This window comes from Arachis duranensis, chromosome 7 (genome assembly GCF_000817695.3).
Source record: "Arachis duranensis cultivar V14167 chromosome 7, aradu.V14167.gnm2.J7QH, whole genome shotgun sequence".
In the NCBI taxonomy this organism is placed as follows: Eukaryota; Viridiplantae; Streptophyta; class Magnoliopsida; order Fabales; family Fabaceae; genus Arachis; species Arachis duranensis.
In genome coordinates this window covers 63551117-63562566 of record NC_029778.3, presented here as the reverse complement: position 1 = coordinate 63562566, position 11450 = coordinate 63551117, and the positions used below count along the sequence as shown (strand labels likewise).

Genomic DNA, 11450 nt, shown 5'->3' with positions numbered 1-11450 from the left:
CAACATTCATCTGAATTCCATGGATACCAAATATCTGTATTATCTGATACACATCTAGAAGGTCCATTCTTAGATATTCTATAAATACATTGTTTACACTTTTTCCAATCCCTATCTTCATTATATATTTCGAACCAATGACACACACCTGGCCATCGGAAACTACAAAAGAAAAGTGTGCCACCAAAAAAATTAACTCTAAATTCAAACTCATATGTATCCATATACTTCACAAGCCTCGCTCCAAGATCATCATCTTTGGATTTGCAGTGGACTATTAAGCTTTCATGCCCTTCCATATAATTTTGGATAGTCACATGTATTTTTGGCATCAATTCGCCCTTGCATAATAATAATTGAACAAGAAGAACAAGAAGCCATAGTATGAAAATGTTTTTACTAGTAGAAAGAGCCATTGATGTCTGAATAATTATCTCTCTCTTACTCTCTCCCTTCTTGTTTCACTCTTTGACGAATTATGATTGTTGTGGACAGGTATATATATACACACTATTTGGATGGAAAGTTTTTGGTGACTATTTTGATGGAAAGTTTAAATCCACAGAAGCTAAAGAGACTGATTATTTTTAATAATGCAATTTAAAACATCGTAAATTGTGAAATTAATTTGTGCTCATAGTTTGAAAACTATAATGTTGAGAAATTTTGACTACTTTTATTTGTAAGTTTTGGATTTAGTTAGGACGCATAATAAATTTATTATTAATAAAAAAATTTTAATTTTTTTTATTGAATAAATATAAAATAAATATATTAAAAATTTAAATTTTATATTTTTAATATTTTTTTTAATTTATAATCTTAATATATGCCTGATACAAAATAAATAAATTTATTAAATTTTAATTCAAAATAGAATTATTTGATTCTGAAGATAAAAGATGAAGAGTCAATAATTAATTGACTACTTGTTTAAACAATATATTAATTCTTCATTGATAAATGTGGAGAAAATTAAATTATACTTTATGACAATTACTGTATATTTTGAATGCATTATTTCAAGATGTTTTAAGAGGTTAATCTTAATATATTTGAATTTTAAAAAATTATTTGACTCTATTACAACAAATTTAAAAAATTGTATATTGATAGTAGTGATTTCTTTAAAAGAATTGGCATTTCCTTTTTGTTTGCTATTTTTTTGGGGTATTGCGTTAACTTTTGAATTATTGATTTTGTTTTTCCAAAATATATTGTCAATTTTTTAATGCATTTTAAATACATAGTATAATTTTCTGGTGTTAATAGTAGATATACATGAGGTATATAATTGTACAAAACTATTCATATTACTCAAATGTGTAACTACATAAAGTGTAAAAATAGATCATTAAAATAAAAAAATGATTAATTTTGACTATTAGTTCTCTCTCACATAATTCAACTTAAGATTTTTTTTTAATAAATTACACTATTCATGAAAAGAGAGAATATCAATAAATGAAAAAAGTATTTTTTGTTTGGTGTTTATATTTTATTTCACTTTTAGTTCTAGTATTTTATTGTTTTTAATTTATAATTGCATTTTAAATTATTTTTCTTTAGTTGCTAACATTGTTTGACGTAACATTACTAGTATATATTGCTATATGGCAATGACATACCAACTTAAAATTGATGCGTTAGTTATTTCCCTTAAGGAATTGTATGCCCTACATTAGGGGTTTTTTTTATTTTTAAATTAATTAATTATATAATTTATCGATATACATAAACTACATAATAATTACTTAAATAAATAATATATCACATCTTGAATACCGTGAAAATAATTAAATTATAATCATATATCGGGTAGATCTCAAATTATAACACAACGAAAATATAATATATTTTACAGAAAAGTTCTGCATACAAGCCCTAATGACTTGTACGGTTTACAAGTTCATTAACAAATAAAATTCCAAAACGCGTTCCAAGGGTTACGTTGTATACACGCGCTATATAGGGATCCCGCGTATATCTAACTACCAAATTTAAAAGATTTGTTTCCTTCTTCGTTTTCGTTATTTGCAGATTTGCTCGTTCTTCTTCTCGCGAAGCTTCCCCTGGTTTCTTCGATCGTTCTTTTCCTCTCCTTTCTCACTCGTTTCTTCTTCGTCATTTACGTTAGTTCCTCTCTCTGTAACTCCAGCTTCGTTTTCTATTTGATTTTTTGTTTTCTGAAATCAAAGTTTGAACTCGTTTTAAATTTATAGCAGACGATCAGGTGTAGATCAGAACTTTTTTGGGTGTATCTTCGAGGGAAGTGTGGGTGTATTTACAGTTTACTGGTTTTTTTGTTATTTTAACTGAGTTGTTGTGGTTCGGGTGTATTATATCAGACACGATTGGGTGTGTTTCTAGTTTTTGACATGGTGTATTCTGCAGCCTGTGTATTTACAGTTTATGACTTTTATTGTCATTTTAGTTGAGTTGTTGCGGTTCGGGTGTCTTATATTAGACATGATTGGGTGTATTTTTAGTTTTTGACATGGTGTATTCTGCAGCCTCTCTCTGTTGTTGATGACCAGTTTGTTCCCAAGGTTGGAATGACCTTTACCACCCTTGAAGATGCTGGAAAAGTTTACAGGAACTACGCCAAGACTGCAGGGTTTTTTACAAGAGTTCGGAGCACAAATAGGAAGGGAAACGAGATTAAGAACCAATTGATTACATGTAGCAGAGAGAAAAAATGGAAATCTAAAATATCTCAAACAGCACAGGGAACTAAGCATGTCCATTCGTCGTACAATAAAGAATAACGAGGAGGCTGGTATTAGACTAAGCAAAACTTACCAATCATTTGTTGCGGCTGCCGGGGGTCATCGCGAGTTAAATTTTATTGAAAAGGATGTGAGGAATTACATTACGAGAGAAGTGCGAGAAGCGTGGGTGTGCTTAAAGACTCATTTGATAGGAATTGAAATAATTTTCTGCTGAATTTTGGTCTTGTGGACAACAAGTGGCTTTCAGGTAATGTTTGTTTAAAATCTGCAGCAGAGGTGTAAACTTAATTTTTTTCGGGTGTATTTATAGTATGTGTTTGGGTGTATTCTACAGATCTCTATGAAGACCGTCATATATGGGTTCCAATCTATCTGGATCACCACTTCTGGACAGGGATGAGAAGCACACAAAGGAGCGAGAGCATGCATTCTTTTGGGTGTAAAAGTAGTATTTTTTTGGGTGTATTTCTGAATTTTCTTGTATTTCACATTTTACATATATATACATATATATACTTTAGAATCTTGTTTTTATGTTATAAAATACTATTTTTTTTACAACAGTTTAAGGGTTTTAGGTATTAAGGTTTAGGGTTTTAGGATTTACGGTTTAGGTTTTAGGGTTTACGGGTTTGGGGTTAGGGTTTAGGTTTTAAGTGTTTAGGGTTCAGGATTTTAGGGATAAAGCATCAGATGGATAGATTTTTTCGTGTATATTCAACTTTCTTTGGGTGTAAAAAATGGCAGGTTATGGGTGTATATTTGGTTTGATGTTTTCCTTCATATTATAGTACTTGTAATTCATACATTTTGAATACAGCAGAGAGAGTTTAATTATTGAAAGAAATTTTACAATAAACTGGATTATAATTGAAAAATTGTTACAGCATGTGTTCAATTTGTTACAGGACTATATAACATTTACATTAATCAGTGTCAATATCCTTAGAATCTATCTGACAATTTGGTGATGCACCCTTAGCGGCGGGATGTGCATCAAGCCACCGAATCTCAAATCCCTCACAATTGTTTTCTTCTCCTCACTCATGTTTCTGAATTTATCACTTAAGAGATGTATTGCACACTTAAGGTCTTTGGTTTACTGTAAACAAAAATAAAATTATAGTCAGATATATTTCTATTATATAAAACTGATTTCATGTAAGACATATATTTGTTCTTACATTTCTTTCAGGTTGGTTTCTCGCTGCCATTTTCTCTAAAATGAAAAATACACCCAAAGATATCAGTAAGATACACCCATATATATGAGTCAGATACACCCATTGATAACAGTAAGATACACCCATAGATATGATTCAGATACACCCATATATATCAGTCAGATACACCCATAGATATGATTCAGATACACTTATATATATCAGTCAGGTATCACTCAAACATGCATCAATATCAAGCAACATTACAAGGTCAAGCAATATACACCCATGGACAAGCAAATATAAGCAAGTGCTGACTATTACAGTATATTAGTTCAGAAATATACACCCAACATTTTATGCCATATACACCCAACAAATTACTCCATATACACCCACCAAACTACGGAATATACCCCCAAAAATCAGTTACCAGGAGAACTAGAACAACAAGAACAGTAACACCTACAAGAACGAAGAAGAACAGTGTAACATAGAAGCAAGAATAACAGTAAAACCTAGAACATTATAAACTGTAAAATGAGACGTAGAGCAAGAAGAACAGTAAAACGTACAACAACGTAAAAGAACAGTAAAACCTAGTTCGAAATCTGAAAAATATACAGGAATGGTAATGTAACGTACCTTGAGTATTATAGCTTTGTTTTCTCTGGAGATTCTTGATCGAGAGTTTTATGGTGTGTTGATGGAGTTTTCGAATGTTAGCGACGAGTTGTATATCTTGAGTTTGGAATGTTGCTCGAAAATGGAAGGGTTGCGCTTTTTCTGAATGGCTTTCAGAAGTGGAAGAAGTGGAAGAGTCTGCCATTAAGGGGCGGTTTACGCGAAGAGAAGCATAACAGTTTGAGTGGGAGCGCGTGAATGTTACGCTCCATTCAATATAATTAGTGCGCGTGTGGAATGTTTGTGGGCTGAGGATTTGTAACACTTGTAAGGCCTTATTGCTTGTATGTATAGCAGGTCCGTATATTTTAGGTGCATCCAGTATATATTGTAGGCCAAAAAATAATTACTATAAGATTTCTGAATTTTTGAAAAGTAAATGTAGAGTGATTTACTATTTTTTACATTTAATTTTTTAAAATTTGAAGGCTTACAGTTACTGAACACCCAAGATACATTATTGAAAAATTAATTTAAGTCACATCATCAGAGATATCGTCAAAATAGAAATTAGGATCACAGTGTCGAGATACATATAGATACAATTTCACTTAAATTTTAAATTAGTGCAAATTCAAAAATATTTTAAATTGATATTTTTAAATAAAAATTAATTAAATTTATAAATAAAAATTAAATAAATACTATTTAAATTATAATAAATTATACTAATTTTAAAAATATTAAAATTAGTAGACAGTTAAAATCTATTAATCTAATTTTAACCCAAATTATTGACACTTAGAATTAAAGTAAAATTAATAACCACTTCTAATTTTAATGTACACTTTTAATCGGTTAGACAAAATAAAAAATTCTGAAATTAAAATAATTACAGATAAATCAATTTAATTTGATCTAAATAGCAATAAATTATATCAATTTTTATTTTATAAATTGATCCAAATTATATTATAAAATATTTTTTATTTTAGAACTAAATTTTTTATACCTATCCCCACTACTTTGGGATATCGTTGATGAACAGTGATTATGATTATGATTATATATAGTAATTATTATGCTATGTGTACATTAAAATCAATCACTAAAATTAGTTATCGTATAAAATATATATTAAAATATAAATACATATTAAAAATAAATTAAACTACATATATATTTACACATAAATATATTAATGGATAATTTAGTAACTAATTTTAATGTATAAATAATATTTTTATTATAATAATTAGAAAAAAAACAAAAAAAAAAACAAATTTTTTACGTGAATGAATATGTGAATGTGATGTTGGCCACGTTGAACGGTTGTCGCCCATTTTTTGTTTTAGCGCTGTTTTCGTCAGGTGGGCCATCTCTCTGACTTCGTCTATTAGGTCCTTCTCCACAGCTTCCTCCACTCCCTTCAAAAGTAGTCGTGGGCTCGGCTCCCCGATCTCCATGGGTATTACCGCGTCTAGCCCATATGTTAGTCGAAAGGGAGTTTCTCTGGTAGATGACTGTTCGGTTGTACGGTAGGACCAGAGGACCGAGGCGAGCTCGTCGGCCCAAGCACCTTTTTTATCATCCAGCCGCTTCTTAAGTCCTAACAGGATGATCTTGTTTGCGGACTCAACCTGTTCGTTTGTTTGGGGGTGCTCAACTGAGGAGAACTTTTGTCTTATGCCCAGGCCGGTGAGGAACTCCGTGAGCTTCTTGTCGGTAAATTGTGTCCCGTTGTCTGAGATAACGATCTCCGGGATGCCGAACCGTGTTATCACTTGTCTCCACATGAACTTCCTGCAATTTGATGAGGATATGCTGGCCAGCGGCTCGGCCTCTATCCATTTGGTGTAGTAGTCAATGGCGACTATGAGGTACTTGACTTGTCCAGGACCAACCGGGAAGGCCCCCAAGAGGTCGACTCCCCATTGAGAGAATGGCCGGGAAGACGTTAACAAGCTTAGCTCGGAGGCCAGTGCCTTGTGGAAATTGGCGTTCTCTTGACACTTGACGCACTTTCTAACGAATCCTTTAGAGTCTGCCATAATTGATGGCCAATAGTATCCAACTCGGATTAATTTTCTTGCTAGGGCTTTGCCCCCTATGTGATGGCCGCAACACCCTTCATGGACTTCTCTGAGGACGTAGTCCGTTTGGTCGGGGTGTAGGCATTTCAATAGGGGATGGTTGAGTCCTTTTCTGAACAGCTTCCCCTGGATGATCGCGTACTTGGCTGCTTCCCTTCTCAGTTTCTTAACATCTTTTTCATCATCGGGGAGTTCATTTTCTAAGAAGCTGGTGATGGAGTCCAACCATGAGGGGCTTAGCCTTGACAGGAGCATAGTGACCGCCGGCTCCCTTACCATACCTTGGATGAGAGATCAGTTACCTTCTCCCGGTTTCGTGCTAGCCAGTTTTGATAGGATATCTACCCGTGTGTTCCTTTCTCTTGGAACGTGGTGGATCGTGACCTCCTCAAACTTCTGGCTCAAATCCTTGACTTTCTCCAAGTACTTTTGTAAAAGTGAGTCTCTAGCTTGGTAGCTCCCGTTTACTTGGGAGGTGACTACTTGTGAATCGCTGCATATTTCCAACCTTGTCGCTCCAACTTCCGTTGCTAGGGCTAAGCCCCCTATGAGGGCTTCGTATTCTGCTTGGTTGTTCGAGATGGGAAATTTGAACTTGATCGACTGTTCGTATACGACCCCGGATGGGCTTTCCAGGATGATCCCGGCGCCCCCGGATGTCTGATTGGAGGCTCCGTCCACGTGGAGCTTCCACCGTGTGTGCGTCTCTTCGGTTGGGTCCCCCGTCACTTCTACCAAGAAGTCAGCCATCGCTTGTGCCTTGATTGCTTGCCGGGGTTCGTACCGTATGTCATATTGGGAAAGTTCAATGGACCAAGTCATCATCCTTCCCGCCAAATCGGGTTTTTGGAGCACTTGTCAGATTCCTTGGTCCGTCCTTACGACAATCTGGTGACCTTGGAAGTATTGTTTTAACCTCCGCGAAGAGGTCAAGAGTGCCAGAGCTAGCTTTTCCAGTTTGCTGGACATTAGTTCTGCCCCTTGTAGGGCTTTGCTCTCGAAATAGACTGGCTGTTGAGCACTTCCTTCTTCTCACCAAAACCGCAGCTAGGGCTTCTCCTGTTATGGCGAGGTATAGGTATAACGGCTCCCCGGCCTTTGGCTTTCCGAGCACAGGGGGTGCCGCCAGGATTTCCTTGAAGTGTCTAAAAGCTTCCTTGCATGCGGGCGTCCATTCAAATGCTATCCCTTTCCTCATGAGGTTAAAGAAGGGTAGGGCTTTTGTTGCCGAAGCTCCGAGAAAACGGGATAACGAGGTGAGTCGTCCTGCTAATCTCTGGACGTCCTTGATACAACCCGGGCTCTTCATCTGGAGTATCGCTTGGCATTTCTCAGGGTTAGCTTCTACCCCCTTTGGGTTATCATGAACCCTAGGAACTTTCCAGCTTCCATGGCGAAGGCACATTTGAGGGGATTGAGCCTCATACCGTGTTGTCGGAGAGACGCGAATACATTTGCCAGGTCATTCAGGAGGTCGTCGGGTCGCGTAGTTTTCGCGAGGATGTCGTCTACATAGACTTCCACTGTCTTGCCTATGAGGTCACGAAATATTTTGTTCATCAGCCTTTGGTATGTTGCCCCTGCATTTTTTAGGCCGAATGGCATCACCTTGTAACAGAAGGTTCTTCCAGGCGTTATAAATGTTGTCTTGTCCTCGTCGGGTCGGTGCGTCGGTATCTGATTGTAGCCGGAATAGGCATCCATGAAGCTCAGATACCAGTAGCCCGCCGCCGCGTCGACGAGTGCGTCTATGTTAGGGAGGGGGAAACAATCTTTAGGGCATGCCTTGTTGAGGTCGGAGTAGTCTATGCACATTCTCCATTTGTCACTGTGCTTTTTTACCAGAACTACATTCGAGAGCCAGGTCGAGTAGTCTAGTTCTCGTATGAAACCTGCTTCTAGGAGGCTGGCCGTTTGACTGGCCACCTCCTCCGCCCTCTCTCGCGACATCTTTCTTCTCCGCTGGGCTACCGGGCGTGCTTTCGATTTGACGGCCAGGTGGTGTGACATGACTTCGGGGTCTATGCCCGGCATGTCGGCCGGTGTCCAGGTGAATAAATCCCCATTGGCCCTGATCATTTCTACCAGAGGCTCCTTCAATTCGTGTGGAAGGTTTCTATTGACAAACGTGAACTTTCCCTCCGTGTCACTGACCCTAAACTTTTCCAGGTCCCCCTCCGATTCTGGTCTGGGCTTGTCGTCTACCCTGGCGTCTAGGTCAGCTAGGAACACCCCCAACGCCTCTTTAGATTTCTTCCTTAGGGAGAGGCTGGCGTTGTCGCAAGCGGCCGCCCTCTCTAGATCTCCCCTAATGGACCCTATAGATCCGTAGTCGGTAACAAACTTCATGACTAGTAGCTTTGTGTTGATTATCGCTTCAACATCGTTAATCGTCTTCCTCCCCAAGATAATGTTGTAGGCCGTGGAATCTCGGAGAACCACGAACTCAGCCATTGCCGATCTTCGGCCTTGGGCTTGCCCCATGGAAATCGGCAGGGATATCAATCCATCTAGTTTGATGAAGTGGTCGCCTAATCCGATGACCCCGTGCTGATGAGTCGATAGGTCGGCGTCCTTTAACCCCAGTGCGTCGAACACGTTGCGGAACATAATGTTCGAGTATGCCCCCCGTGCCGACAAGGATTCATTTGACGAGGCCAGTTTCCACTCTGGCCGTGATGACCATGGGTGGATTTTCAGGGGCCTCGTCAAACCACTGATCTTCCGGGCCGAAAGAGATAGATGGGGGCTTCTTAGAGCTTCGCATCGGCGAGGAGGAGACCGCCAGGACCTTGGCGTCTTTCTTGTGCGCCGATCTCGACCTCGGTGTGGTGTTTTTGGCGGTTACTACGTTTATCACGGTGAGACCGTGGTCTTTGTTTTTTGGCTCTTGTCGCCGCTTTGCCGACCGGGTCTTGCCTTCCTCGTCTTGGTCGCGATGTCGCCTCCTCGGCTCCCTTATAAGATGGGAGAATTCTGTTAGTTTACCGTCCCTTATCGCTTGCTCTAGTGCATCCTTCAGGTCAAAGCAGTCCTGTGTTTGGTGCCCAAAGCCCTTGTGGTAGTCACAGTAGAAGCTCTTGTTTTCCCCCGTACGGTCCTTGAGTGGTCGGGGCTTCGACAAGATTTCTTTCTCGGCTATTTGCTGGTAAACTTCCATGATGGGGAGAGTGAGTGGAGTGTAATTGGTGAATTTTCTGATCCGGGGAAACAGTCTGGGTGCCTTGCTCGGCCCTCCCTCTCTGCCTTGCTCTTTCTGTCTCTCTCTGTTACTTTGTTGCCTAGGTTGATTGTAGCCGGAGTGTCGTTTATTGGCAGCCACGACCTGGCTGACTTCCTCGTCATTTATGTATTCCTTAGCTACCGTTTGGATCTCGTGCATCGTCCAAACCGATTTCTTGGTGAGGTGTTTTCGGAAGTCCTCGTTGAGGAGGACGTTCGTCAGACAGAGGCTGGCCACCGAGTCGGTTAGGCCGTCAATTTCTAAGCATTCGTCGTTGAACCAGTCCAGGTATTTTCTGGTCGGCTTCCCGGGCCTTTGGATTATCCCGAGCAAGTTGATTGGGTGCTTTGTCTTTGCTATTCGTGTTGTGAATTGAGCTAAGAAGGCATGGCTGATGTCCGAAAACCCATAGATGGATCCCTGCAGGAGGCCGTTAAACCATCGGATCGCAGGTCCTGCCAGGGTGACCGGGAAGGCCCGGCACCTCACCTCGTCTCCTACTCCCTCCAGATTCATTCTAGCCTCAAAGGCCGTGAGGTGTTCCAGAGGGTCTTGGGTTCCATCGTACCTCATGTCCGTTGGTTTGTCGAAGTGCTTAGGCAACCGGACCTCGAGGATGGACCGATGGAACGGGGTGGCGCCCATTATCACGGGGCGCCATGTCCTCACAGGCCTCCCTTCTCCATCCTCGCGATCTCGTCCCGTGGGATGTGTTTCCTTGCCTCGGGAGTAGATGATTGTGTCATTTCGTCTTCTCGGGATGGGCGAATCTTCTCGGGTGCTTTCCGCTTCCGTTCTGGAATCGGAGGCTTGCCGGGGGTGACTCCGGTGGGAATCTCTCTCCCGGCTTTCAGGGGATGGGGAGTAGCTAGGATCGGTGGTTCGTCGATCATGCTCCTGATCGGCTAGTTGTCGTTCCAGGTTCTGGACCCTATGGCGTAGCTCCTGCATTATTCTGGCGCTGTCACCGCCAGTTCCTCCGAAGGGTCGCGTCTCTCACGTCCTTGTGCGTGGTTCAGTGCGTTGTCGGGGGGATCTTCGACGCCCTCCTGGCGAGGCGACAGAGGCTGCCCCCTCTGCGCCGGCTGTTCGGCCTTGGTCTCCAAAGCCCGGCACGACGTCCATTTAGGCGTCCCCACAGACGGCGCCAATGTTCGGTTGGGTGGTTACCGGACGGTTCGGGTGGAGATTTGAGGAGGCAGGAACGCTTCGCTCGCAATTGTGCTGGGATCGGACCTGCCGAGTAGCCGAGCTCTCGTTGCGGATGGTGGGGGTGTCACCTGCAAAGACACTCCGATGCTCTAGTCAGTTAGTGTGCAGACGAGAAATAGGTTAGGTGGAATGTGTGACGTACCTTGGGGGAGGGGTAGGACCCTCCCCTTATATACTATGTCAGATGTGGGTCCCACGAGGGCAGAACCCACCTTCCTCAAAGTTTCCCTGTACAGCTGTGGCGGCCAGCTGTCCCGAACGCGTGTTCGGGCCGGTTATGAGTGCGTCACCCGACCGTTCAGGTCGGGTTGTTTGTGGGTCGGGTCGGCCCAAATTCCCTTTGGACCAGGCCGTAACAGTTATTTTATTAAGTTTGGTTCTGAATTTTTTAAAGTTGATCATT

At 40.7% G+C, this 11450-nt stretch overlaps 1 protein-coding gene across 1 annotated transcript; it reads right to left on the bottom strand.

Moving 5' to 3' along the window:
• Nucleotides 1–9256: 9256 nt before the first annotated feature.
• LOC107459310 (uncharacterized) lies at nt 9257–10786 on the bottom strand. Its single transcript, XM_016077521.1, has one exon. It carries the CDS (start codon nt 10784–10786, stop codon nt 9257–9259), a length of 1530 nt encoding a protein of 509 aa, XP_015933007.1.
• Between the last annotated feature and the right edge of the window lie 664 nt (nt 10787–11450).